Below are 25,570 nucleotides of genomic sequence, written 5' to 3'. Positions count from 1 at the left end.
GCCCTCCCCCCTCCATTAGCCTGATTGGTATGTTCCACAACAAATGTTCTCTCTCCGCCCTCCCCCTCAGTCCCAGCTCTGATACTGAGAGGCGCGCGACACCCATACGTCACCGCTAAATCGTAACAGAGCGCCAGACCGCCCCCTCCCCCCCCCGCCGTGCCACGTGATCCACCCATCTGTTGTAGGGGCTGGTCGTTCGTGTGGATGACGAACCAGCGAATTTTATTACGTCATCATTCAGCGCCACCCTCTCGCGTTCAGGCGCGGGTTGCCGGGGCTGTTAATGTTTCCGGGAGCGGGGCCATCACCCGGAACCGTTCCCCTTGGGGTGACCGTTCCCAGCCGGACCCGGCGGCGGCTGCACTCCGCCAACCGCGCCGCCTCATGGCCTTCAACTTCGGGGCAGCCGCCGGCGCCGCCGCCGCGAACCCGACAGGTGCGCGCGGGGCGGCCGGGGCGCGGAGACCGGCTGCAAGGGGGGTGGCGGGGCAGTGGGTGTGTCCGCTCCGTGCCTCCCTCCTTCCATCCCCCCATGCCGCTCGCCCTAGCAACCGGAGCGGGGGGCGGTGCGCCTCCCCCCCCCCCTCCCGCCTTGCCAGCGCCGGGACGGGTTGGGACGGGGGGCGGTGTCTGGTCGGGATGGGAGCCGGGCGTCGCTGCTGGAAGCATGAGGCGGCTGGGCAGTGGGTCCGGCCGCTCCCCGCCCCCGTGGCGGTGACACCCCGGCCGCTCCCCCGGCTCGCTGCCCGCCTCCCTCTTCCCCCCTCCGTCCCGATGAGTTACAACCAGACCAAGCACGTTGGGCGGCGTAACCGCTGCGCTGAGTTCCCGCCCGTCGCGTGAGCTCGGGGCGCCGCTCAGGCCCCCCCCCCCCCCAGGGCGCAAGTGCTCGTTGCCCCCAGCCGCGCTGGTCTGTTTCTGCGCGGGAAATGCGTCCCTCTTAAAGCCTCATGCCATTGAAATAAGGCTTGTGCGGGAGGGGCCCCGGGGTGAATTTTGGTAGCTGTCCCTACAGGGTTTGAGCATTGGGCTGCTAAACCCAGGGTTCAATCCTCGAGGGGGCTATTTAGGGATCTGGGGCAAAAATCGGGGATCGGTCCTGCTTTGAGCAGGGGGTTGGACTAGATGACCTCCTGAGGTCCCTTCCAACCCTGATATTCTATGATTCTTGCAGGCTGCTTCTGCAGATAGTGTCACATTATGGTATAATCCTTCCTCCGTAAAGCCAGCTGGAGGTTCGTTACCTTTGCACTAAAGAGAGGCACAGATGGCAGAGCAGTGTAAAAAAACAAACAAAACCCAAACCAGAAACTAAACAGGGTTTGTTTTGAGTCACATAATCACATAATTTAATGTGATTATGAAAAGTTTATTCACGGTTAGCTGAGATGAGGCTGTACATGATGTGTACTAGTTGGCACTGATTAGTCAGTCATGATAATTGTTATCAGGTAACTCAAGTATTCACAAAAGTCTTCATGTTCAAGCACAATAGGGTGGTTGCTCTTTGCTTTTTAAGAGGCGTCCCTAGATAGTTTATCATTTGTGTGACATTTTCTAGCATGTGGGGAGGAGGAAAGGATACATCTAACTTGAAATCAGAGGAGGGGAAAGTTCTTTTTAAGCTTTGTAAATGTTTTTGGCATGTCTAGGCATAGCTGTATTTGTGAACTAGACACCAAAGCTTTAAGAGGTTGTGCTAAAAGGCAAGTCATTTCCAGACCCTTCAGAGCACTTAGACTTCCAATACTTTGTCTGCCCTGGCATTTATCCTCCCTGCAGAGGTAACTCAGGCTCTTACTTGAGTGGTGCCCCTAGTCTGGCTCCCATCCATGCACAAAAACCTCTTGCCTGACTGCTGGTGGTGTTTACACCCAGGCTGGCTAGCTGGCCTAGGGTACAGGCTACAGCCTGAGTGTTGCTTACACTGAGGCTGGTGACACCCCCCCCCCCCATATTGCAGCGTAGATACAGGCTAAAACGCTCGAGTGCTGATAATTCTCCAATGCCTTCCCAAAAGTCCTCCTGTGTGCATAGAAACACAGTTTCTCCCACAGTTCACTGAGAGAGAATCATAGTGTGATTCATCTTATTGCAATGTTAAGAATGCTGGGATATAACCACGAAAGTCCTCGTGAGTATAGTACCAGTGTGGACACAGTATGGACACACTTGAATATGGCTTTGCAGTGTGCCACTCACACCCAAGTGCTGATCACCCGAATTAACTCTGCAGTGAAGACATACCCCTGGAAAGTTGTACTGCTTTAGCTATACTGGCTGTACTAATAGAGTTAAAATGCTACAACTCCCTAGTCTGGACTCTGTTTCATTCTTGTAAAACTTTTCCCATATGGGAGAGGGAATAACTAGACCAGTATGTCACTTCTATACTGATATACCTGCATCCATGCTAGGGGTTGTACTGGTATAACCATAGCAGAAAAAATTGTGCCTCTGACACAGTTACATGACTGTAACGTTCATGTGTAGATCAGACATAAGTGTGTGTGTGGGGCCGGGAGGGGGAGAGAAGTCTTACACTTTTTTATTTGTGCTTTAGCTTTGTATCTGCTAACAGCATAGGTTAAATAGCAGAAAACTTTGGACTACTCCGTTTGTGTTAAATAAATGAATCTCATTTGAAATGGAATAACTTCTCTCCTCTATGCTTTTTATTTCTTTAACTATTTGTTTTTCTTGTCCCTGGCTATGGAAAACACTATTTTTTTTGCTTCAAACTAATGCTGCGTGCTCTCTTTCTGCTTCCCACCTGTTAGGATTTGGTGGGCTTGAGACTGCAAACTCCACTGCCAGTGGGTTTAATTTTGGGGGTTTCGGATTAACTGCCAATCCTGCAGTGAATTTTAATATTGGGAATTTCGGTGTGTCCACTACCTCAGCGCCACCATTCAATTTTGGTAACAGTCTGGCAAGTGCAGGTAGATAACACACACACTTGTTCGTAATGAATGTTGATAGCAGGGGTCCAAGAATTCTTTTCAGATCTCTGGTATCTAAGTATAAAAAACTACTTCAATACTTTTTGTGTGGCCCAAATTAGGGAACAAAGTTTTTAATAACTTGTAGCAAAATCTCTAAATGTGATTTTTAAAACACTTCCACTAATTTCTGGGTTTTCTATGCAAATCCAGTGAAATAGCTGTTGAAAGAAAACTACTTGGTCTGTCAAATGCCCATTTTCTCTAAAAACAAAATAAACCATGGTGTCCTGCCAGTCTAAATCTAAGTCTTGATTATTTAGCAAATGGTCAGATTTACTGGCAAACTGTAATCTCAGTTCTTTGTTCGGATATTGGTAATATTGCATAATTACAGAGTAAATCTGTAAAGTCGCATTTCCTTACTTTAGATTCTTGGACTACTGTAGTCATGTTTTTCATCTTTCCTTATGTCTCTTCATTGGACTTCAGTTGGTTATCATGAACACACCACACTTAACTAGTTTCTGTGGAGAAACAAATTTTATACGATCAGCACAAAATCAATCACCCTTGCTTTTTGTTTCTGTTCAAGTACTGTTGTTCATCTGCTGAAATAATGCACAGATGCAAGATTGTCTTTAAAAGATGCTCTAGCTTTTTTTGTTCTTCCTAGTGTGGACACTGGTTATTTGTTGTGAAGTGAATCAGCAATCCAGTGTAAATTGATTTATTTTCAATTTAGTCTTACCTTTTTTTACGTGAAAATATTTGTGCCTTGTGTGGTGGTATACTATTTCATATGTTTCCATTTATGTAGAGTTAGCCCTGGGATCTTGTTCTTGCAGCTGCTCGTATAGGAATTACATGCATTCCACAGTCTTACCATATTTTTTTGTATTCTAGCACCCATCTCACTTTCATGCACCTGATGATCAATGTAAATCTTATTTAATTAATTTTACTCTGGTACAAATTCTAATCAATTGTCTTTTTCTAATGGATATGGGCTAAATTAAAACCAAATCTGAGATGCATGTTTTCATTGTGTTAGCAGTTTAGTACTACAGTTAAATAATTTTCAAGCAAAGGTATCAAGTTGGCCAAAGTACAAAATAATAATAATAATTAAAAAAAATCCCATGATCTGATAGTGCTTCTCACACAGTTTGTCATTACACAGTGAGTTTGAAGCTCTGGGTTTATCACTGGAAACCTTTTTCATCCAGTTGCATAAAGCTGATGCTCTGAATGAGTAAAAATCAAATCAGGTTGAAAATTAAGTCTGGTTTAAGTTTCATCTGAGTGCACAGGGATGGTAAATATAATAGATTTATAACTAAAACATGATTTGTTTTGATTCAGATGTAAACTGTATTTTGATAAACTGACATGTCATTTCCAATGACTATATCCATTTGTTGAATCATGTACACCATACTGTTTGATATTTCTATATAAAGCTCTTGATTGAATATAATCTTGCAATTTTAACTAAGATTGTATAATTTTTCCACTCATAACTGCTTTCCTGCCATACATAACATGCCATTTCAAGCTGACTGTTTCATTACACTAAGTTTAAAAAAAATTTTTTTATTTTATTACATATAACTTACAAATGGCTTTACAACAGCTGGTCTACATAGTGGACTCTTTTTTTAGTTGGGGTCTGTGAGGTGCTGTCACTCCTCCTGCTCCATATGTGTATAGGAGGCCCCTGGGGGAGACTGTAATGCCATTGTTTTCATCTAACTTATATGATATAGTGTCTTTGCTTTTCTGCTGCCTGGCCAAGTTCAGGAGTAAGATCAGAGTGGACTGGTGATCCGATTTGCTGAGTTAAAGAATCTCAAAGGTATAATGGGATGGCTTCTTTAGGTTCTGTTCGAGGAGAATTTCTATCTTTTGTCTATGAGTACAGTTTAGAATTGCTTTTTGACCTCTTAATGCTCCAGGATACCCAAGTCTTGTCAGTGAAATAAAGTATATTTTTCATCTTTTGTCCTCTAATAAGGTGATGGTTACTTTCACACGTGTCCGGATCAGGAATATGTGTCTGAGCAATTTTACACTGGATTATTGCAATGCACGCCGCATGAAGTTACCCCTGAAAGCCCATCAATGTTTGCAGCTGGTGTAAAACACCACTGCTTGTCTGCGGGGAACAGTAGCTGCAAGGAGCTGCTTAGCCCCTTTTTTTGGATAAATGCACTGGCTTCCTTCTTGATTCAAATTAAATTCAAGTTGCTGATTTCAATCTATAAAGCTGTATATGGTTTGAATCTTGGATATGTAGAAGGCTCTTGCTTTCCCCAGTACAGCCGCAGTAGTTGCGAGAAGCTAGAGCTCAAGAGGCTCAGCTACAAATGTCTGGGGCTGGAAACTGTTTTCTCGGGACAGGGCCCTGGACTCTGGAGTTTGCTCCCTTTGCCCCCCAAAAAGGATGGAGATGGCTGAGTTTGCTGCTCTTGAGCAAAGTGCATGGCTCATATATATAATTTGTCTGGTTGGTTTGTTGGGTAACTTTGAGTGGCAGTCAATTATTATTATATATCTGCTTGAAATTATGTATTTAAAAGGAAATTGAGGATGAAAAATGTGTCCATAATACTTAGCTGCAGTATAATATCTCAGTAGAAATAAATGCTGTCCACTTGTGCCCACCACCAAACTATACACCCTAACTATAAAGTGGCGCTCACGTGGAGGCGTCTAAGCTTTTGCCAAAAGTAAAGCCAAAGAATAATCTAAACAAAACTTACAAACTAACTCTCCCCCTCCACTTCTGTTTGCCACCCAAAAACTAAGAAAACCACTTACTCAGCCTTGTCTTGAATGAGACCAGTGAGGCATTCCAGTATATAAAAACGTGAGCATGTCTTAAAGTTACCATGCCTCCTCTGCTGCCTATCTCTTGAGATTTTACCATGGGATCATCAGTAGATACAGCCCCAGTGCTGTGATGGGAAAGCAGCTGATAGTCCCTCAGGCAGACTGGCCCTATACTGTACAAATTATAACACTTGGACATCTTAAGAGTGTCTTGCAGACCACCTCCTCTCCCATCTATGATCACATATCTCTGTGGCAGCTACAGTAATTGAAAAGTGAATCTCTCTTCTTGTTCTCTTCATTTCCCTACACGTGCTCCCTTCTGTTTGGTTCCCTTTTTCCCTGGATATGCTGCTCAGCCATATGGTCCTCTTTTTCCCTATGCTCCCCTAGTACTTTGTTACTAGGACATGATTCTGCTGTTGGTGACTCCAAGTCCCGGGGGTTCTGTTCCTATTTTTAATACTGTGTAGCAGAGGCCCCTAGTAGAGGCATCTAATCTGGTTTCTTCAGGTTTCCAGCTGCTCTTACAGATTCTTATCATGAAGGGCCTGAACACCTGTAGAAGTAGCAGGAAATAGAGGGGATCCAGCACCATATGACTAGTCAACTGTTCACAGACCCCAAGTTTGGGAACTGCTGACTTAAATTTTTGGCTAATAAAAGTAAAACCTCAAGCATGTTTGCTGGACTTCATACAACCAGTGAATCTTGGAGGGTGCAGGTGTTGCTACCTCTTACAAATGCAGACCAAGGGACATCCCAAACCATGTACATTGCAGTAATGTAAAGGGGGATCACAAAGGCATGGCTTACCACTGTGAAATCCACACCCAGAAGGAAAGTTTGCAATTTCCAAATATTTCAGAGCTGGAAGAGGACCACTCTTTGCTGTTGATAAAAGATTGTGGGCTTATGTTTAGCTGGTTAAGAGTAATGATTCAAGGTACTGATTTTTTTATTTTTTTTAAAATGTGCCTGGGATTAATGTCAGGGTAAAGGTACCCACTGCATATATGAAATCCTGATAGCCCTTCATCTTATGGAAATAACTCAGTCTTATCCAGTCAAGTCTTTTGAAGTACTGCCTTGTATTTGTTCTGCTGTCTTGGCCAGGCAGTGAGATGGCACGGTCGGCGTTAGAGATTTGAAGAGGTGATATTCTAAAATTGGGGGTGTTATCAATTTACTGAGGACATTTCAGCCCATGCGTCTGAACTGAGATATAGATATCTTACATATTTACATGTTAAAGAGGTTCTACTGTATGGCCCTTTGACTGTTCCTCTCAAGAACTGAGTACTTCCCTTTGCATTGTAAACTGTTCCGACAAATCCATCCTCCTAACAACCTGTGTGCCACGCTGTGGACCTGATCCCGAAAACTGATCTCCACAGAGAGACAACACCAGGGAACGTTACAATTTGGACCGGTGTTCTGCTAGGTCACTCCAATCCTTGATTCTGGGAGCCAGCCTTACCAGGCTCTGCTGTGAGAACACCCACTCCTGGGCTGTTCATGCACAGCCTCTGCAATGTAAACTGCTCCTTGGATTGTGCAACCGAATGGCACTAGCTAGTATCTCTGGTCCCTGACACAACCCTAGGAACCTCCGTCTTGCAGTGTTCAGTTATGCCTGCTGGACGCTGCAAGCTTATGAATTCATCAATTTAACAAAGAAATAATATGTACCAGGCTTGTTATCCCACGGGGAGTCTCTGACACGCTTCAAACCAAACGCACTGCTTCAGGTAGAATAAACACAGATTTATTAACTATAAAGATTTTTTTTAAGTGATTATAAGTCAAAGCACAACAAGTCGGATTTGGTCAAATGAAATAAAAGCAAAATGCATTCTAAGCTGATCTTAACACTTTCAATGCCCGTACAAACTTCTCACCACAGGCTGGCTGGTTGCCAGGCTCTCCCCTTCGATCAGCGCTTCAGTCACTTGATGGTGACGTCTGTAGATGGAGGTGGAAGAGAGAGGAAGCATGGCAAACGTCTCTCCCTTTTATCATGTTCTTTCTTCCCTCTTGGCTTTGTCCCCACCTTCCCCCTTCAGAGTCAGGTGAGCATTAGCTCATCACAGTCCCAAACTGTCCAAAGGAATGGAGAGGGGGGTGACTCACTCAAGAATCCAACAGATCCTTTTGTTGCTGCCTAAACCAGCATCCTTTGTTCCTGTGAGGCTGGGCTGGGTTTGTCCCATACATGCCCTAATGATATGTGAACTGCCTCTCTGCTCTTGGAGAGTTTTTGCCTGGGCTTATTTTAAGCCATGAAGACACATTTTCAGCCTCATTGCTGTATACATGAAATTACAACCTATAACATTACTGTAACAACCATTTCTATAGCATCACTATAACAACAATGCTCAGTGCATCATGACCCTTCCAAAGACACCCGACACGACAAACTTTGTATTCGATACCACACAATCATTTTACGAGGATGAACATGGGGGGTGTAGTGTGTTCCCACTAGGTACAGAACGTCACAGAGACCCATTCATCCATGCCCATGGAAGTCAGTGGAATTCCACAGGAGTCTACCCCCATAGATTTTCTTGCAGGATTGGGACATAGAATGTCATCCTGCTGACATGAGGGATGCTGGCTTTGCCACAGGGGTGTTGTAGTTATAAAAAAAACACAACACAAACATAACTCCACAAAAAAGAGAATTCATACATTATTCCAGAGTTTTAAGCAAACATTACTGTCTGTGTTCTTGCTCATATGCAACCATCGTATGTAAGATGCTTAGTTCCACCAAAGTGTTTGTAGTTCTTTTATATTTTTAATTAAATAGATTCATAGATACTAAGGTCAGAAGGGACCATTATGATCATCTAGTCCAACCTCTTGCACAATGCAGGCCACAGAATCTCACCCACCCACTCCTGCGAAAAACCTCACCTATGTCTGAGCTATTGAAGTCCTCAGATTGTGGTTTAAAGACTTCAAGGAGCAGAGAATCCTCCAGCAAGTGACCCGTGCCCCATGCTACAGAGGAAGGCAAAAAACCTCCAGGGCCTCTTCCAATCTGCCCTGGAGGAAAATTCCTTCCCGACCCCAAATATGGCGATCCGCTAAACCCTAAGCATATGGGCAAGATTCACCAGCCAGATACCCAGGGTCCTTTATATTAAAAACTTACCACCCCATCCCACAAAAATCCAGTTATTCTAGACTCTAGAGAATTAATGTGACAAATATTAGTACTAGCTATAATTTTCTGTAGATGGGGAGAGCACATCTGGGACTGAGCAACTTAAGTTAACTAAAGCCTAAGGGTGTGGTGTTTTTTTGTTTTTTTCATATCCATAGGTCACTTGTCACTATGTATTGCTTTCTGGGTCCCACTTTCTCTCCTGTTTACTTTATTGTCAGTAAAGTAAATAACTATGATCAGAAAAATATGCTTGTGTCACAACACATTCATCTGTCAGCATCTCCCTTCATAAAACTCATTGCGTTGGAATGTGCAGTTTATCATGACCTACAAGAGATTGAACCTTGTGGCAAAGCTACCTTGTTTATTTGTACAATTTATTTACTAGGTGCTTTTGGAGGATTTGGGACAACTACCACCGCTCCTGGATCAGTATTTAGCTTTTCTGCTCCTACCAACACAGGCACCGCTGGTGAGATGCCATCATTTTGATTTAGAATTAAACTTAGCATCAGTCTTTTAGAAGTTTTATCTCTTTTTGCTGTTCATGTGTAATTCTTCTATTTATCTTTGATTTTCTCCCCTCCTCTAAGGACTGTTTGGTGCTACCCAAAACAAAGGTTTTGGATTTGGTACTGGTTTTGGCGGAGCAGGAACTGGTACCGGCCTAGGTACTGGTTTAGGAACTGGGTTAGGCTTTGGAGGATTTAGTACCCAACAGCAGCAGCCCAGTAAGTACAAAGACTTCTTTATTTCTTTTAAAAGCTAATGTTAGTAAGCAAAATATCTCTTGCTCATCGCTCCTGAGTAATCAAAATATTAGCATGAGTTTACTTGAGTAATGGGCAAATAATAGAAAATTCTAGCAACCTAATATATTAAGCTGCTTTTTTGTGCCCCCAGAACCATCAGTGAAGGGTTTACAGATCTCTGCACCCTTCATAGTCTAAGCCTTTTACACAGAGCACCAGAACCTGAAGGGGGAGATGAGGCATCTAAACCTCACTCACAGCACTAAATTCACCTCCAAGCCCCATATCTCAGTAGTGCTCTGTTGTGGAAAAAAAAGACCAAATAGCCTTGACATTTTAATGTGAATGCTTAAAAATTCACCATTTGGCAGGCCCCTCACTTCAAGTACCTCTTGCTCAAACTGCTACAGGTTTCTCCATGAGAATGAAAAACTTTGGCACATTCCCAGTAGTTTCAAGATGTACCAGTAGAGTGTCCATCCCCTTGGACCAAAAAAAAGAGATGGATCACTTACCTTTTGAGTTATCTGCTACCTGTCTTGCTGATGCTGTACACTGTCTGTCTACAACAAGGGATCTCATGAAAAAGCTGGAGGAGCAAGAGTTCTGTAGAGCATCCTGGAGAGTGTTGTCCTTTTGCAGTTAGGGATGTAAAATAGTAAACAGTTAACCAGTAAGCATTAGTCTTCCCGGTTAACCCAGCTAACCATTAACCCCTGGCCTCGTGGGCGGGCCCCTCTCCCTTTAATCGGTTAACCGGGTAAATGATATAATTTAAATATCATTTAAAAAGTTAACAGATTAACATTCCTGTTTGCAGCATAATACCCAGGTACCTTCACAATGTGCCTCAGGATGGCCTTTGCTTTTCTGTTGGCAGTGTAGCCATCCTTACTGCAGAGCAAGCTAAATCCTATGGTAAGGTAGTTCTTTTCCAAGTTTAATATTGCCCGCCCTTTCCAAGAGGGATAGCTTTGGGAATAGCCTAGATCAGGGCATGGGTTCCATGTCTTAACAAGGAAAAACTCTCTGTATGAGTGTGGGCATGTCTTATCCAAGGGTCTCTATAAATCAAACAGAAATTTCAGCTCGTTTCTCTTTATCTACAAAACATGTAGGTTAAATTCTAATGGCACTTGGCCTTTCATTCCTTATTTGAAAGAGACCAAGAGAACCAGGCCAAACTCTTTGAGACATTGCCCAAAGGATCAGCCCATAGCAAGAGACTTGCTTGCAGTTCCTGGCTGCGTAGGGCAACATTGCTTCTGAACATAGCTCGCTTTTTGTAGTGACTTTATAAACTGAATTATTTTCCTCCCCTGCCTCCTGAAGCAGTCACATCCCATCTTCCTTCCTTTCCTGTAAAGAAGGAATCAGTTTAGAGCACCATCAACTGTCGATTTCAAATTCAGGCAGTGCTCCCTTTTGGCCCCAGCTTAAAAGGTTTACAAAAGTCTGTTCCATTTATTTTTTTGGTCTCCAAGAAGTGTGGGTTGATCCAACAAATTCTAGATAGTGGAGCATAAATGTATCAAAAAGGAATCCAGCACATTGGTGATCGCTGTTGTAAGTCCAGGAGACTTCTGAGCATCTTGGTTATAGCATGCATATCTGCACAGCCCCATTATAGGAGCCCTCAGAAATACCTACGCTTTACCTTGGGATCTCCATGTGTCTTATTGGTCCCTTTTTTTGGTTTAGCATTGGCACCAAGAATCTTTACCAAGTTGATAGTGGCAGTAACAGCGTCATGAGAAAGGAAGGAATTGATTACAGATTTGGTTTAAAGAAAAGTCAGGATATGTATAGATCTATGATCTGCTGACTGCTTTACTGTGTCACAATAACAGATGTACCGTTCAGATTTTAAAGCATCCAAGAATGTTTATCCAATCGTGTCTATATTTACCCATTTGAGGGACCTCTTTTTATAAGGTGTGCCTCTATGTAATTGAATGTCAGACAATTCCATCATCACTTTTAAGAAGGGTAGGGGGTAATAATGTCATTCAGAAAATCAAACTTTGTGCTTTATTATTTACCCACAGACTTCTTGGTGTCTTCCCCCCCCACCCCACCCCCGCCCCCCAAATGCACAAGAAGCTCTAGTGTGGTGTGCATTAATCAGTTAATCTTTCTTTCTTCCTCAAGAACTGTGTGTTTTCTGTATCTGATTTTAGCATTAGGTGGCTTGTTCAGTCAGCCCACTCAGGCACCTTCCCAGTCCAACCAGCTGATAAACACAGCCAGTGCACTTTCTGCTCCCACTCTCTTGGGAGATGAGCGAGATGCTATTTTGGCAAAGTGGAACCAGTTGCAAGCCTTCTGGGGGGCAGGCAAAGGATATTTTAACAGCAACATTGCTCCGGTGGAGTTCACGCAGGAAAACCCATTTTGCAGATTTAAGGTATGATACTTCTGGTATTTATCAGAGTACTTATTCTGAGACTATTTGCAGTCTTCTGTTTTAATCCTAAATGCATCATGGGAGTTGCTTAGAATTAGCAATAGCTAAATTATGTAACATAGTATGTTCTTCAAGGTAATGTGTCCCATTCTAATATGCCTGGGACAAAGCTCTGAGTGGCGTGGTTGCTGAAAATCTAGGCCCTGATTAAGTATTACAAATGACATGCATGCTTATGTGAGCAATATGACAAATAAAATATTCCAGGATAGTGTTAGGAGAATTAAGGTCACTAACCATCCAAGATGAGCACTAATCTATTAGAAATGCATTTCTTCTGGTGCAGATCACTTAAATAGTAACACTTAAAATTCTTTCAAATTTTTAAGCTTTAGAAGACCAGGATATTAGGGTTTTTTTTGAGATCCAGAACAGCAAACTTAATGTTGCTCCCTGCATCAACCTCAGCAACAGGAGAATGTTTTCTAAATTTGGCCTGCACATATTCTCTTCTGCATCAGCAAATTCAGGCCAGCTTATTCTGATTTGAACTCATCTGCTTTTATCCGCAGGAGTCTTTAAGTTGTCCTTAAGCCTTGTCCCAGTTTCCAGTTCTGCTGTGTCAGCAAAGAGTACAGGGTTCCTCATCCTCCACAGATCTGATGATGCTTACTCTAGCTCAGCTACAGGTCAATTAATGGACATATCAAAGACAGTAATAAGCCTAGCTTTCTGTACACATTTGAGATACTTCCCTAAGAGAAGCAGTTTTTACTCTGAATATTGATTGATTCAGGCTGATGGACTTTTTGTACGCAAGTGAAATTGCTTTGAGGGAACTCTTGCTGAATCTCGTTTGACTTTCTCTTCTAAGAATGTAGAGCGTATACTGACACGAGTTGTAAGTGCAACAATGCATCATATATTAAAAATCCATTTGTAGCCCCTCCATGCAATTCACTGTCTTTGCTATATTGTATCAGGAGATCTCAATGACTTGCCCCAGGTGTGCTAAGAAGCAATGCATTTGAACCTTAAAACACTACAACCCCTCAGTGCATGAAAACAGTTGCCTTAAAGCAAGTTGGATAATACTCACTAATTCATGACTGTTTTCAAACTGTCCTGCAGTCTTAGAAAATTACTGTTGCTATAATATGAACAACAGAGTTTCTTTGTGTTGGGATATTGAGTTGCATCAGCCAAAGAGTGTAATACTTAATCTTACTGCAAGTTTATCATAGAAAGGATAGAGAGGTTTTTAAAAGAAAATAGAGAAGATAAGATTAGGTTGGTTTGCTTTTTTGTTTTTTTTTTTGTTTTTTTTTTTAAACACAGGCATTCAAAACTCCATCACTACACATTTGAGATGGAAAAGTAACTGTCTTGGGGGTATTGGAGTTCTCAAATGTTCTATCTTGATCAAGATTGTTCTATTTCATTTAAGCCTTTATACCTATAGAAGCACTCAGTATGTACACCTTGAGTTGTGTTCCCCTGTATCTTCCTACTCCAGTCAATACTGCAGAGAATGGAGGTTCCAGAAATCCCCAGAGGTTGGAAGTGATGCAGTTGTGAAAAAGGCTATAATTCTTTGGTATATTAATAGGAGTGTCCTATGCAAGACATGGGAGGTATCTGTCCCACTCTAATCAGCATTGGTGAGGCCTCAGCTGGAGTAATGTGACCAGTTCTGGTCACCAGACTTTAAGAAAGTTGTGGACAAACTGGAGAAAATCCAGAGGAGAGCAACACAAATGAAAAAAGATTTAGAAGACTTGACCTATGTGAAAAGGTTAAAAAAGCTTGGGCATGTATAGTCTTGAGAAAAGAAGACTGAGAGGGACCTGATACAGTTTTTCAAATATATTAAGGGCTGTGGGGGATGGCGATCAATGGTTCTCCATGTCCACTGAAGGTAGGACAAGTCAAAAATGGGTTTAATCTTCAGCAAGGCAGATTTAGGTTGGATATTAAGAAAAGCTTTAACTATTTGGGTAGTTAAACACTGGAATAGGCTTCCAAGGGCGGTTGTGGAATCCCCATCATTGGAGGGTTTTAGGAACAGGTTAAACAAATACCTAGATCATCCCTGACAGCTATACTTGGTTCTGCCTCAGCACAGGGGGATGGACTACCTAGATGACCTCTTTAGGTCCCTATCAGCTCTAAATTTCTATGATTTTTATCTTCCTTTTTTCCTTATTTCTATATTACAAGGGGGTTTTAATACCACGCACAAGTCAAAATCCCCTCTCCTATGTTTACATTTGCATTTTAGAAAATGTATAAAATTCTGTTTTATGTTTAATTCAGCCCCGTTCCAAAACATTAACAAAATTTCTGTTGCCCAACAGTATGGGGGGAGGGATAGCTCAGTGGTTTGAGCATTGGCCCGCTAAACCCAGGGTTGTGAGTTCAATCCCTGAGGGGGCCATTTAGGGATCGGGGGCAAAAATTAGGGAGTGGTCCTGCTTTGAGCAGGGGGTTGGACTAGATGACCTCCTGAGGTCCCTTCCAGCCCTGATATTCTATGTTTCTAGAATCTTCTGAACAGGCCAAAATTTCTCAAAGGCAGAGAATGGACATTTCTGAACATTTACCTTTTTAAAAACTTAAACTAAAAACATGCCTTAGAGTACAGTCTGTCATTTTAGAAGTTCTGTGAGTGTTCTCTCCTACACCCATGTCTTGATGTATCCCACTTTCAGGTGAACCTTTAACAACATCCAATTTGGCTTTTTCCACAGGCTGTGGGCTACAGTTGCATGCCCAACAACAAGGATGAAGATGGCCTGGTGGTCTTAGTCTTCAATAGAAAAGAAGCAGACATTCGAAACCAGCAGCAGCAGCTAGTAGAATCACTGCACAAAATTTTGGGAGGAAACCAGACCCTTACGGTCAACGTAGAAGGTGTTAAAACACTGCCAGATGATCAGTACGTGAATATCTTCTTGTGCAATTTTGCCCCCTTCTCTATTTGGTTTTCTCTGCGTGTATAATGTGTTGGCTCTCTTAAGGTCAATCTGCTTCAGTACAAAGCTTCTGCTGAAACTCCTTTTAAGAGTCTTATAGGGATATTCAAATATATGTTTGTTTGTATTCTCAATATAGTATCATCTGTGTTCTTCGACGGTATCCATTTTTGTGTACAGGTTTTGGCCTATTCTGTTTTTTTGTTTTTTTTTTCCTTCCCCCCCTTTCGTTTCTTTCCACTGTTTCTGCCGGATCACTAAATCCGATTTCCTTGGTTTATATGGCATTTGTATCACCAGTGAGGCCAGTAAAGTTCTGGCAATAGAATAATCTTGTGATTCCTCTGCTCCGCAGCAGTGCAGGAAAAATCAGGGATATGCGTAGTGGTTACTGCAACTGGGTTAAATGCACTAAATATTTTAGAAAGCGGAGGGCATTCCCCACCAGTAAGATACTTAAGGTAGACAGTGGTGGTGTTTGTTTTTGGTTTTTTTGGGGACCAGTGCTGACAAGGTATTCTAGCATTTGAGCCAAGAAATATTTGCTTCGGAATTAAGTCTGCTTACTGACTGTTACTGGCTACTTCTGCCTGTGGTGTGCCAGAGAACTGTTTACACTGGACTACCTTAAGTATTTCTAACATCCCCGTGACAGTAGGCACCTTTTGGCTGTTACCATCCACACACTTGCTAAACTTAGAGCAAAGACTCCACTTTATCCTGACATATAGACTGATTTGATGTATGAAAAGACACGAGATGTGATACTCCAGTATCCAGTTCTTTTTCCTCCAATGATAGAATTTGGGCTGGTTCTAGGGGTGGGTGAGCAGGGTCGTCACCCTGAGCACCAACTTACTGGTTGCTTTTCTTCTTCTTTGCTTTGATTAGGCACACTTCCCACTCTCCTCTACTCCTTCCCTCTCTCCCCCTGATTGGTTGGCTGTCCTTTTCTTTTGCTTGGCCACTGTGGAGGGGCATGCTGATGTTTTCTGCCCTGGGTGGGCTAGGCTAATGTAATTTAGGAAGATATGTGCATGATATCCTGTTCATTTTCCTTTGTTCCCAAAATGTGAACCCTAGTGGTTTCTAATATGCGCTGACAATGAATCTGTGTGTAGATATTTTTAAAGCTGTATAATTTTGTAGTTCAGTTATGTTTCATTAAAAAAGTATTTGACTTCTGAACAATTGATTAATATTTGTGGTTGTAATTCTGAATGTGATGCTCACTTTTTTGTTTGCTATATTAGTCACCAGTAAATATTTTCAGCTTTTTTTTTTTTAAATAGACTGGAATGTATTAATTTAAAATAATGATGCTGTTCTGTTCGTCGGTTGGCTCCAGGCTTATAATTGTATTTCAGTTGTTGTTTCTGTAAACCATTAACTGATCTAGGGTACTTGTATTCTTATAGTTTTCTTTTCTGTTGCATTTGCTTGTTCAGGACTGAAGTTGTCATTTATCTTGTTGAGCGGTCACCAAATGGGACTTCAAGGAGAGTTCCAGCCACAACCCTGTATGCTCATTTTGAACAAGTTAACATAAAAACATCACTGCAGCAGCTTGGAGTTACCCTTTCCATGGCCAGAACAGAACTTTCTCCAGCACAAATCAAACAGCTTCTACAGAATCCTCCTGCTGGTATGTACTGGAGTGTTGCATTAGTTGGTAAACAAGCCCTTCCACGTTCTCCAGGTGTCCGAGAGTAAGTGACTGGAAAAAATGACATTTTTAATCAAAGGAGTTTTTAAGCTGACCGTATGTACTAACATGTCTGTTCCAAATATTTCTAACCCTTCCAACAAAGTAACTTTATTTTTCTCAGTTGATGAGATACAAAGTTATGCAAATAATTAATACAGGGGTAGACAATAGTGTAAACCAAACTGTAAGAGTCTTAAACTAGTTCAGTTCATCTTATTAACTGCTTCATTGAGTCCAGCAAAAGTGATATGCCAGGACAGTAACTTTTGCAGGTAAAATAAACACCATAGGGTCCTGTATTCACTCCTCCCAACTTTCTGAGTCACTCGGCCAATACACATCAGTACATGTGCACAGACGGTAATTGTATCCCTTTGGATGAGTGCAGTGACCTTTTTGACTGCTCATTTGTTCACTTGCAATATCATAGATACTTAGCTTCTGTTTGCTGGTCTGTGGCCTAAAGAGAATAGTTTGTAGGATCTTCTCACACTTAAATATGTGTACATTTGGAATAACTCTTTGCCTGCTCTCCAGGTTCAAAAATCTCAAATTGTCTGTTTTTGGCTTAGATAAGTTGCCTGTGTTCTGGATGTGTGGGGTTGTGTAATTTTTTTTTTTTTTGTGGTGGTTTTTAAAGGCCAAAAATAACATTAAAGATTGAAGTCTATTTTAATGTTTCATTCCATAGCTGGAAATCAGGCTCTTTGGTAGCAAAATTAGGATAAAAAATTTTTAACTAAGGGAATCGATTTGAAATCTAATCCAATTTCAAAAAATGAATTCAAAATAGCGTTATGTACTATACCTGTGGTTCTGCTATCACGTTCTGCCATTTTTAAATGATTTTTCTCTCCCCTATTGCTATGTGAAAGACTCACAAAAAGGGGGAAACTGACTATATGGGGACAAAGTCTGTTCAATGCACAAAGTAACAACTTCTGCCCCATCTTTTTCAGATATAGTAACTTTAGGTGTAACTAACTACTGATCTGTGTTTTGGAATACATTTTGGTTTTTAGAACTGCTTCTTTATTTTGTGCAGCTAACGAAGCTTTAGCATAATTGAATCATTGGCACCTTGTGCTTCTCCCATCTGTTTACCTTATGCGTAGACTCTAAGCTCTTTGGACGTGAACAGTCTTTTGTGTAGGAACCCAGCACAACAGGCCCCTTACTGGAACACCTGTGCGTTACTGGAATACAGGGAAAATCGGCTGCCTTGCTGGGCAGGTCAGGTCAGGTCAGGTCAGGTGCTGTGTCTTCCCCTCCTTCCTCCCTCCCCCCCCCCCCGCCATGTGCTGCTCCCACCCTCTGCCTTGGAGCTGCTCCCGGGAGCCACCTGCTTGCTGTGAAGGGGTGGGGGGCGAAGAGGGGTGCTGATGTCAGGGTGTCCCCCCTGCTCCTGTACCCCGTCTCCACAGAGAAGGGGGGACAGGGCTGAGGATGGAGGGAGCTTGCTGGCAGCAGCTGCTGTCTCAACTTGCTGATCTATTTAAAAAAGCAGTGTACTTAGAGTGATGTCGGCATACTTAAAGGGGCAATGTGCATGTCTGTCTGTCTCTCACACACATGCACCCCCCGGCACTTTGGAAAGTGGAGGGAGTAGTGTGCTCCAGTGGGATAGCGTGGGTTCATCATACTCCGTTTCCGCAGGGAATGTTTGCAGCCACTGCCATGCATCTGTTGTGTCTCCTCCCTCCATTCATGCTGCCTTGTAGAGTGTGAAGCTACACTAACAACGTGTTAACCCTTGAGGGCCCAGCCGAGTGCTAGTTCATCATTTAGCAGTATGGTATTCCCTGGGAAATATCCCACCCTCTTCCACCCTCGGACTTCACCACCTCAATCAAGGTTCACAATCATCATGGCTGTGTACAGTATTCAGTTGTTTAAAACTTACACTGTGTGTGTGTGTGTAATGTCTTTTGTCTGACAAAAAAAATTTCCACCTAACCCCCATTAATTCTTATGGGGAAATTGAATTTGTTTAACATTGTTTTGCTGAAAGTAGCATTTTTCAGGAATGTAACTACAACGTTCAGTGAAGTTACTGTACTTGTATGAGGGGAACAGAAATACTATTTTTGGAATAAATATTAAGTGAGCACTGTACAGTTTGTATTCTGTGTAATAGAAATCAGTATTTGAAAATGTAGAAAAACATCCAAAAATATTTAATTTCAATTGGTATTGTTTAACAGTGCGATTCATTTTTTAATCACAATTAATTTTTCTGAGTTAATATGTGAATGAACTGTGATTAATCGACAGCCCTAAAAATATTTAATGGCTAGATCTTTCTTTGATTTCCCGTTTGCCAGCTCAGCAGCAATGATGGAGCCAAATGAAGTCTTTCCATCGCTTTGTCTTATACCAGATTTGCAGCTTATTTAATCATAAAATTGCTATATAAATATTCATTAATATACTGGAAATAATGGCAAAATAAGTGACATCCTGACTGAACTGATAAGAGGTTTCCAAAGACGTCTTGTGTGTTTGATTTCGATGTTGTCATTTGTTTAACACACAATGTAGTTGCTTGTACTACTATTTTTATCTTCCTTTTGGACCAGATTTTGGTGGTCTCCTGACAGCTTTAAGGAACCTTTCTTTCTGATACTTAATTTTTTTTAATCACCATTTTCACTTTCCTTTCATGTCTCTCTACCAGTGAGACAGCTTGACAACTGTTCTTTGGCCCGGATATTTCTACAAAACCTGGGCCCAAGCCTTTTTAGTAAGCTGAATTAATAGCTTGAAGATTCAGTTTCACAGCTGATTTTAGTGTGGCTCTTTCACATGCATTATTAAATCTGATCACTTACCAGCCATGTGATGTGAAAACTATTGAAGCACTGTTGAGATTGTCCTTATGGAAAGAATTTCCCTTTTCTCTTGTAGGTGTTGATCCTATTATCTGGGAACAGGCCAAAGTGGATAATCCTGATCCTGAAAAGTAAGTCTGGTTCTTTTTTGTGTTTTGTTCCTTTGTAAACATGGATCTGTGGTGTGAATTTAGCCTTAAAAACCAAACGCTTTCTAAAATAACTTTCAGGTAACTTTAGGAGATATTTTAGGGGTATAACTGTATAATGTGATAACTACAAGGTAGGTAATGAGAGGGTTGCCACAGAATCACAAACAAAATCTCCCTCACAAAAATGCCACTTTAGTAAATCTGCCTCTAGGACCCAGGGGAAGGAAAGACACTTACTCAGCCCCCTCTGCGGCTCCTTCCTTCCCTCCCTCTCTCCAGGGGTGGCAGGTTTGTATAACTTTTGGTGGTGCCTAGAACAGGTCCAAGTCGTGTGTGTCGTCGTGTGTTGCTCTAGGATATATGTTAATTGTTTGGAGTTGTTAGCTCGCTATATCTGTGAACTTCAAACCAGCACATTTCTTGGGGTCAACCCTATCCTGCTAGTCCTGCAACTCTAAATAAACGTCATTGCCTACACTGTGGGGATGAGTGGTGAGGACTTTTGAATGTAACACCCATAATTACAGTGACTTCTCATTCTTGTAATGAACAGAGTCTGCAATTCAGGAATATATTGTTAAATATAGCTGTAAATCTTGAGTTGTTTAATAACCAAACACTTCTGTTCCTGTAGGCTTATCCCTGTACCAATGGTAGGTTTCAAAGAGCTGTTGAGAAGATTAAAGGTCCAAGACCAGATGACTAAGCAGCATCAGACCAGATTAGATGTAAGTGTTAACTTGACACCATTCGTTCTGAACATGGTTGCAGACAATAGATTTAGCACTCGAAAAGTGTGACTCTTGTGGCTTTGTAAATCCTGATTTCCGACTGCTGAGAACTAATCTGGGAAGTATTAACACTGAGCAATACACCCATGGCTGGCCTGGGTCAGCTGACTCCAGCTCATGGACTGTAGAGCTGTAAAATTGCTGTTTTAGATGTTTGGGTTTGAGCTTTGGGACCCCACAAGGAGGGAGGGTCCCAGACTCCAACTTGAGCCTGAATGTCTACACAGCAATTTTTAGCCCTGCAGCCTGAGTCTGGAGTCAATCAGCTGACCTGGGCCAGCTGCGGCCATGTCCTGCATCTTTTATTCCAGGGTAGACAAACCCATAGACACTTGTATCTGTGCAGTTATGAATTTAGAATAATGTCTTTTGAGTAGGTGACTTGCAGTTCCTGTTTCAGCTTCAGTTAAGACTACCCTTATGGAAGCTGTTAAGACTTTTGTATATGATTAACAGAGATTTCACACCATGCTACCTTGGAGCGGAAGGCTTATGCAATAGCTGTTCTCTGGTTTGTATGAATATCTTCTCTCTCATCTGCTCACTTGCAAGAGGAGAATTATCAGCTTTTTGGCTAAGACAGTCTAAATCTACTCTTTTAGTTCAGGCATTTTCAAAAAAGTCTCCAAATTAGGCACCCCATTTGACCTGACTTCCAATGAGTGGGGTGCTTGAAAATTCAAGCCGTAGCACCTGACACTGCCTCATTTTGGGGAGCATATATTAGGCACCAATCCCCTAGTAATGGATATGACTAGAACAGATACTTTCACTTTTTGAAGGGACATGAGTGGAAAGGGGGTAAGGACACTGACAGAATAAAGCCCCCTCAGCTGCTCTCCTGCTCAGGATAAATATTTAAAACTTTCAGTTAATTACATACAAAACAGAATGATGGTAAGGGCAGAGATGGGCTGCAATAGACCCACTTATTAAACAAGGGGGTATGACGGCATTCTTACATTATGAACTACTCATCTGATTCTCTCTGCACGTGTTTTCAAATATGGCCCCTTTTCCTTTAGGACTGATCATTGTTTTGAAACTCTGATGGCAGGGGAAATGAATGCTGCTGCTGCTAGTACATGCTTACAAGCAGGAAAATCTTTTTTTGTTTTTTTTATAAAAAGATTAAATTAAATTTTTGGATGGCCACCAGCTGCAACCATGTTTTTTTCTTTCAGATAATATCAGAAGATATTAGTGAGCTGCAGAAAAATCAGACCACAACTATGGCAAAAATAGCACAGTACAAGAGAAAACTAATGGACCTTTCTCATAGAACCTTACAGGTAACACTTGGACGCAGTGAGTAATCTGATGCATGTTCCACTGGCAACAGAGTGGACTTTTTTTTAACAGCTCTATTTCCCATTCCTGTTTCTTTTTCAATTTGTGTGCAAGTCTCCCTCTCATGAACATAAGAATGGCCCTACTGGGTCAGACCAAAGGTCCATCCAGCCCAGTATCCTGTCTATCGACAGTGGCCAATGCCAGGTGCCCCAGAGGGAGTGAACCTAACAGGTAATGATCAAGTGATCACTCTCCTGCCATCCATCTCCACCCTCTGACAAACATAGGCTAGGGACACCATTCCTTACCCATCCTGGCTTATAGTCATTAGTGGACTTGACCTCCATGAATTTATCCAGTTCTCTTTTAAACCCTGTTATAGTCAAGATCAGAGACTTACCAGAAAAGCTGCCTAACTTTGTGGGAAAGTTGTCCTATTGGAACAAGTCAGGTTGCGTTGTTTTTAAATCCAACTTTAAGTAGTTTCAGATCCTGTACCTGCCCCAAGTCCTACCAATTCATGACTCTCTTTATAAACTCCTTTCCCTAGTAAGCTCATGAAACTGAGTGTACACTGTGCAGACAGAAGCACAAATTAATCTGAAATGGCCATTTTTTTTACAATCCCAGTTAATATGGTTACGGTGATAGTGGCTTGCCGGTTGATTGGATTTATTATTCTCTTGTTCGTGTGGTTGGTTAGCTATATGGCAGTTCTAAACTTCCTTCTGTAAGAAATCCCTAATCTCCATTTGAGTAAAATGGACAAATTAATTTTCTGTTTTGCATTTTCTTTAATACCTGTAACTTGCTTTAAGATAGATCTGGAAGATCTATCTTAAACATTTTTTTGCTCTAAAGACAAATACAAGGCAAGAGGGGGAAGTGGAAGGATTGAGTGGAAGGAAGGAGCGTTTGAAGAAGATGAGAGAATTTTGTCTGGTGGATGTATTTCAGATCTGTGGGCCAGCAGAGTAGAAGACCACCTGAGTGGGGAAAGCGGAATAGATGTACATGGGAGTGTGGGGAGGGAGACCTCGTGGAAAACATTTCCCCTGTATCTAACGTGCCACAAGTGAAGTAGACGACTGTGGTTTTAAACCCCAGAAACAAATGTACAGGTAGAACATTGTGACTCTGATTTGTATTTTACTAGAAATGGTAAATCCATTTTACTATAGGATATAAATTGAGACACAGCATACAAGTGACACAAGGTAGGTGAGGTAATATCTTTGGACTTCTGTTAGTCCACTAGAAGATATTACTTCACCCACCTTGTCTCTCTGATAGCATGGGAGTGACAACACTGCATACAACATACAAGGCAGCCTTTAGACCCGCCACTCTTCTGTCTGAGACATCTGCAGGAGAATCTTGACATTTGGAGTTTATGCACATAAAACAAGTCATAACTTCAGTGGTTCCTTTTGCAGGTGTTAATTAAACAAGAGATTCAAAGGAAAAGTGGCTATGCCATTCAGGCTGATGAGGAACAACTTCGTGTACAGTTAGACACCATTCAATGTGAACTCAATGCACCTACTCAGTTCAAGGTGAGTGAATTATATATAAGCTCTTGCAACAGAAAAGGGCTCTTGGTGTACTTACAATAAAGCTGTAAAATGATCTCCCCAAAGCTTGGTTAAAACCATTTGTAGTTAATGTTTTCTTTCATAGGAAGAATATTGACATTTTCCCTGTTGATTTGAGTCAGCAGACTTGCAAGTCCTAAACCCAATCTTGAAAAAACCCCTTACAAGGTCAAAAACTACACAGCGAGTACTGAAGCAATTTTTATGAACAGTATCAGACTGTTTGTTTACTGTATTGTATCCCCCACCCCTCTTAGTTTTCTTTTTTTAATTCAAAAAAAAAAAATGCAAGAAGCTGAGCCAAAACCTTCACGCTGATGGTACATTTTTCTCTCAGGACTATGGATGTCAGGGGGAAACTGCTTTTCTATCCTAATACATGTGATTCCCATCTACTTTTAGGGTCGACTAAATGAACTGATGTCTCAGATCAGGATGCAAAATCATTTTGGAGCAGTTAGGGCAGAAGAAAGGTACTACATTGATGCAGATCTCCTACAAGAAATCAAGCAAGTAAGTATTCCTTGTGGAGAAATGCATGCAGAATTCTACAACAGCCTGCTTGAGTGGAGGGTGCACAGCTTATAAAAAGATGGAAAACAGTGGTGTTGGAATTGAAGTTTCAGCATGCCTCTCAAGTGGACTTAGTCTAGAGGAAATTCAGCAACAGCATCAAGCAAATACTAAGAGCTCTGTTCTTCGTAATCCTGTGCAGTGAAGTTGTTTTCCTGTGGTACCCCAAGCAGTCCTCATGCAGGGCTACCCAGAAGTGCAGATTTTGGAAAACCAGTCCTAAGACTTCAGACTCCCTGGTCCACCAGAGAGCCAGGGGGGAGCTGTGGGTGTTCCGCATGATTAGGCTGGGTCTTCCACGCTCTCTGCAGCAGTGCTGTCAACCCTGGAACTCGCTATGTGTTGGCAAAAGTTTAATTGAATCTGCATTTTTCCAACCAGCTCTAATCTTGAGTGAACTCAGAGTGTAGGTTTCAGAGTGGCAGCCGTGTTTAGTCTGTATCAGCAAAAACAACGAAGAGGACTTGTGGCGCCTCAGAGCCAAACAAATTTATTTGAGCATAAGCTTTCGCTGAAATGGGTTTTAGCCCATGAAAGCTTATGCTCAAAGGTGCCACAGGTACTCCAAATTTAAATAGTTGAGTGTTTTTTGGTAAGGCACTCAGAGGCCTTCAGGCATGACCGTGGTAAAAATGTATTCTGTTTTGTACAAGTCGTGTAGTTTCGCTTTTAAAAAGTAAACTTATAGCTGTTACAGTAACTTAGTTATTTTAGAGAGGTTCTGATCTTTTAACCATCAAGGACTGAGCTATAGTTTTGTGTGATAAATGCTACACCTGAAGTGTTTCTTACATTCTTTCTTTAATTATTCTAGCATTTGAAGCAGCAACAAGAAGGCCTGAGTCATTTGATTAGCATAATAAAAGATGACCTGGAAGATCTAAAACTAACAGAACATGGATTGAATGAGAGCATCCCTATCAGAGGAGGAATCTTCAGTTGACTTGTCATAAGCTATTGTTAGGGATGTTTCAAATGCATTATCTTGTTTCAGGGTTCACTTTCAAAGGCTGAAACTGACTAGGTTTAAAAAAAAATGCATATCTTCCTATAGGATTTTCATAAATGTGGTATTGGCTGTAATCTTTTGGACTAGCAAAGCCTCTTCCATACTTTTCAAACTTGATGACCTTTGGAAGGTTTAGACTTATAAAGCTGTATATTCTTTCTTAAAAGAAACTGAATCTGTTCAGATACTGTTCTACTACAAAAGTTATGTACTATTGTACATTTTTACAACAGCATTGTTCTTCCATGCAATGCTAAGGAGATCTTGTCTTTCAAGTTTTCATGAACATGAAAGGAATCTACATCACAAAATTATGCATACAAAAACAACTAGGCTGTTGCAAACTTGTACATCACCCTGTAAACATGTTTAATATTATTCATTTATCTGCTGGGGAAAGTTGTGGATTTAGTGTTTGTGTAATGTGACTTTTTTGGACTGCAAGGCTATATTTTTATATCATTTTGCTTATTCAGGAAATAGAATAAAATGTCTGCTTTAAACTGTGTCCTTTATCATGTTG

At 41.7% G+C, this 25,570-nt stretch overlaps 1 protein-coding gene across 1 annotated transcript; it reads left to right on the top strand.

Annotated features, from left to right (window-relative positions):
* The first annotated feature begins 266 nt into the window (after positions 1-266).
* Positions 267-25,555, top strand: NUP54 (nucleoporin 54). The gene is made up of 12 exons (XM_084625790.1): positions 267-439; positions 9,350-9,433; positions 9,555-9,692; positions 11,894-12,120; positions 14,871-15,058; positions 16,544-16,740; positions 19,711-19,765; positions 20,421-20,514; positions 21,762-21,869; positions 23,307-23,426; positions 23,868-23,978; positions 24,853-25,555. Exons 1-12 carry the CDS (start codon positions 388-390, stop codon positions 24,979-24,981), a joined length of 1,503 nt encoding a protein of 500 aa, XP_084481916.1. The 5' UTR covers positions 267-387; the 3' UTR covers positions 24,982-25,555.
* The last annotated feature ends 15 nt before the right edge of the window (positions 25,556-25,570 follow it).

The sequence above is a fragment of the Lepidochelys olivacea genome (genome assembly GCF_965140295.1).
Source record: "Lepidochelys olivacea isolate rLepOli2 genome assembly, chromosome: 4".
In the NCBI taxonomy this organism is placed as follows: domain Eukaryota; kingdom Metazoa; phylum Chordata; order Testudines; family Cheloniidae; genus Lepidochelys; species Lepidochelys olivacea.
This window is presented reverse-complemented; position numbering and strand designations above follow the sequence as displayed.

What these genes read in the sequence shown, in the direction of transcription:
- NUP54 (XM_084625790.1), top strand. Translation starts at nt 388, where the DNA reads ATGGCCTTCAACTTCGGGGCAGCCGCCGGCGCCGCCGCCGCGAACCCG. An exon ending in TACCAACACAGGCACCGCTG is followed by an intron (nt 9,434 to 9,554) that starts GTGAGATGCCAT and finishes CCCTCCTCTAAG; the next exon opens with GACTGTTTGGTGCTACCCAA. An exon ending in GATAATCCTGATCCTGAAAA is followed by an intron (nt 19,766 to 20,420) that starts GTAAGTCTGGTT and finishes CTGTTCCTGTAG; the next exon opens with GCTTATCCCTGTACCAATGG.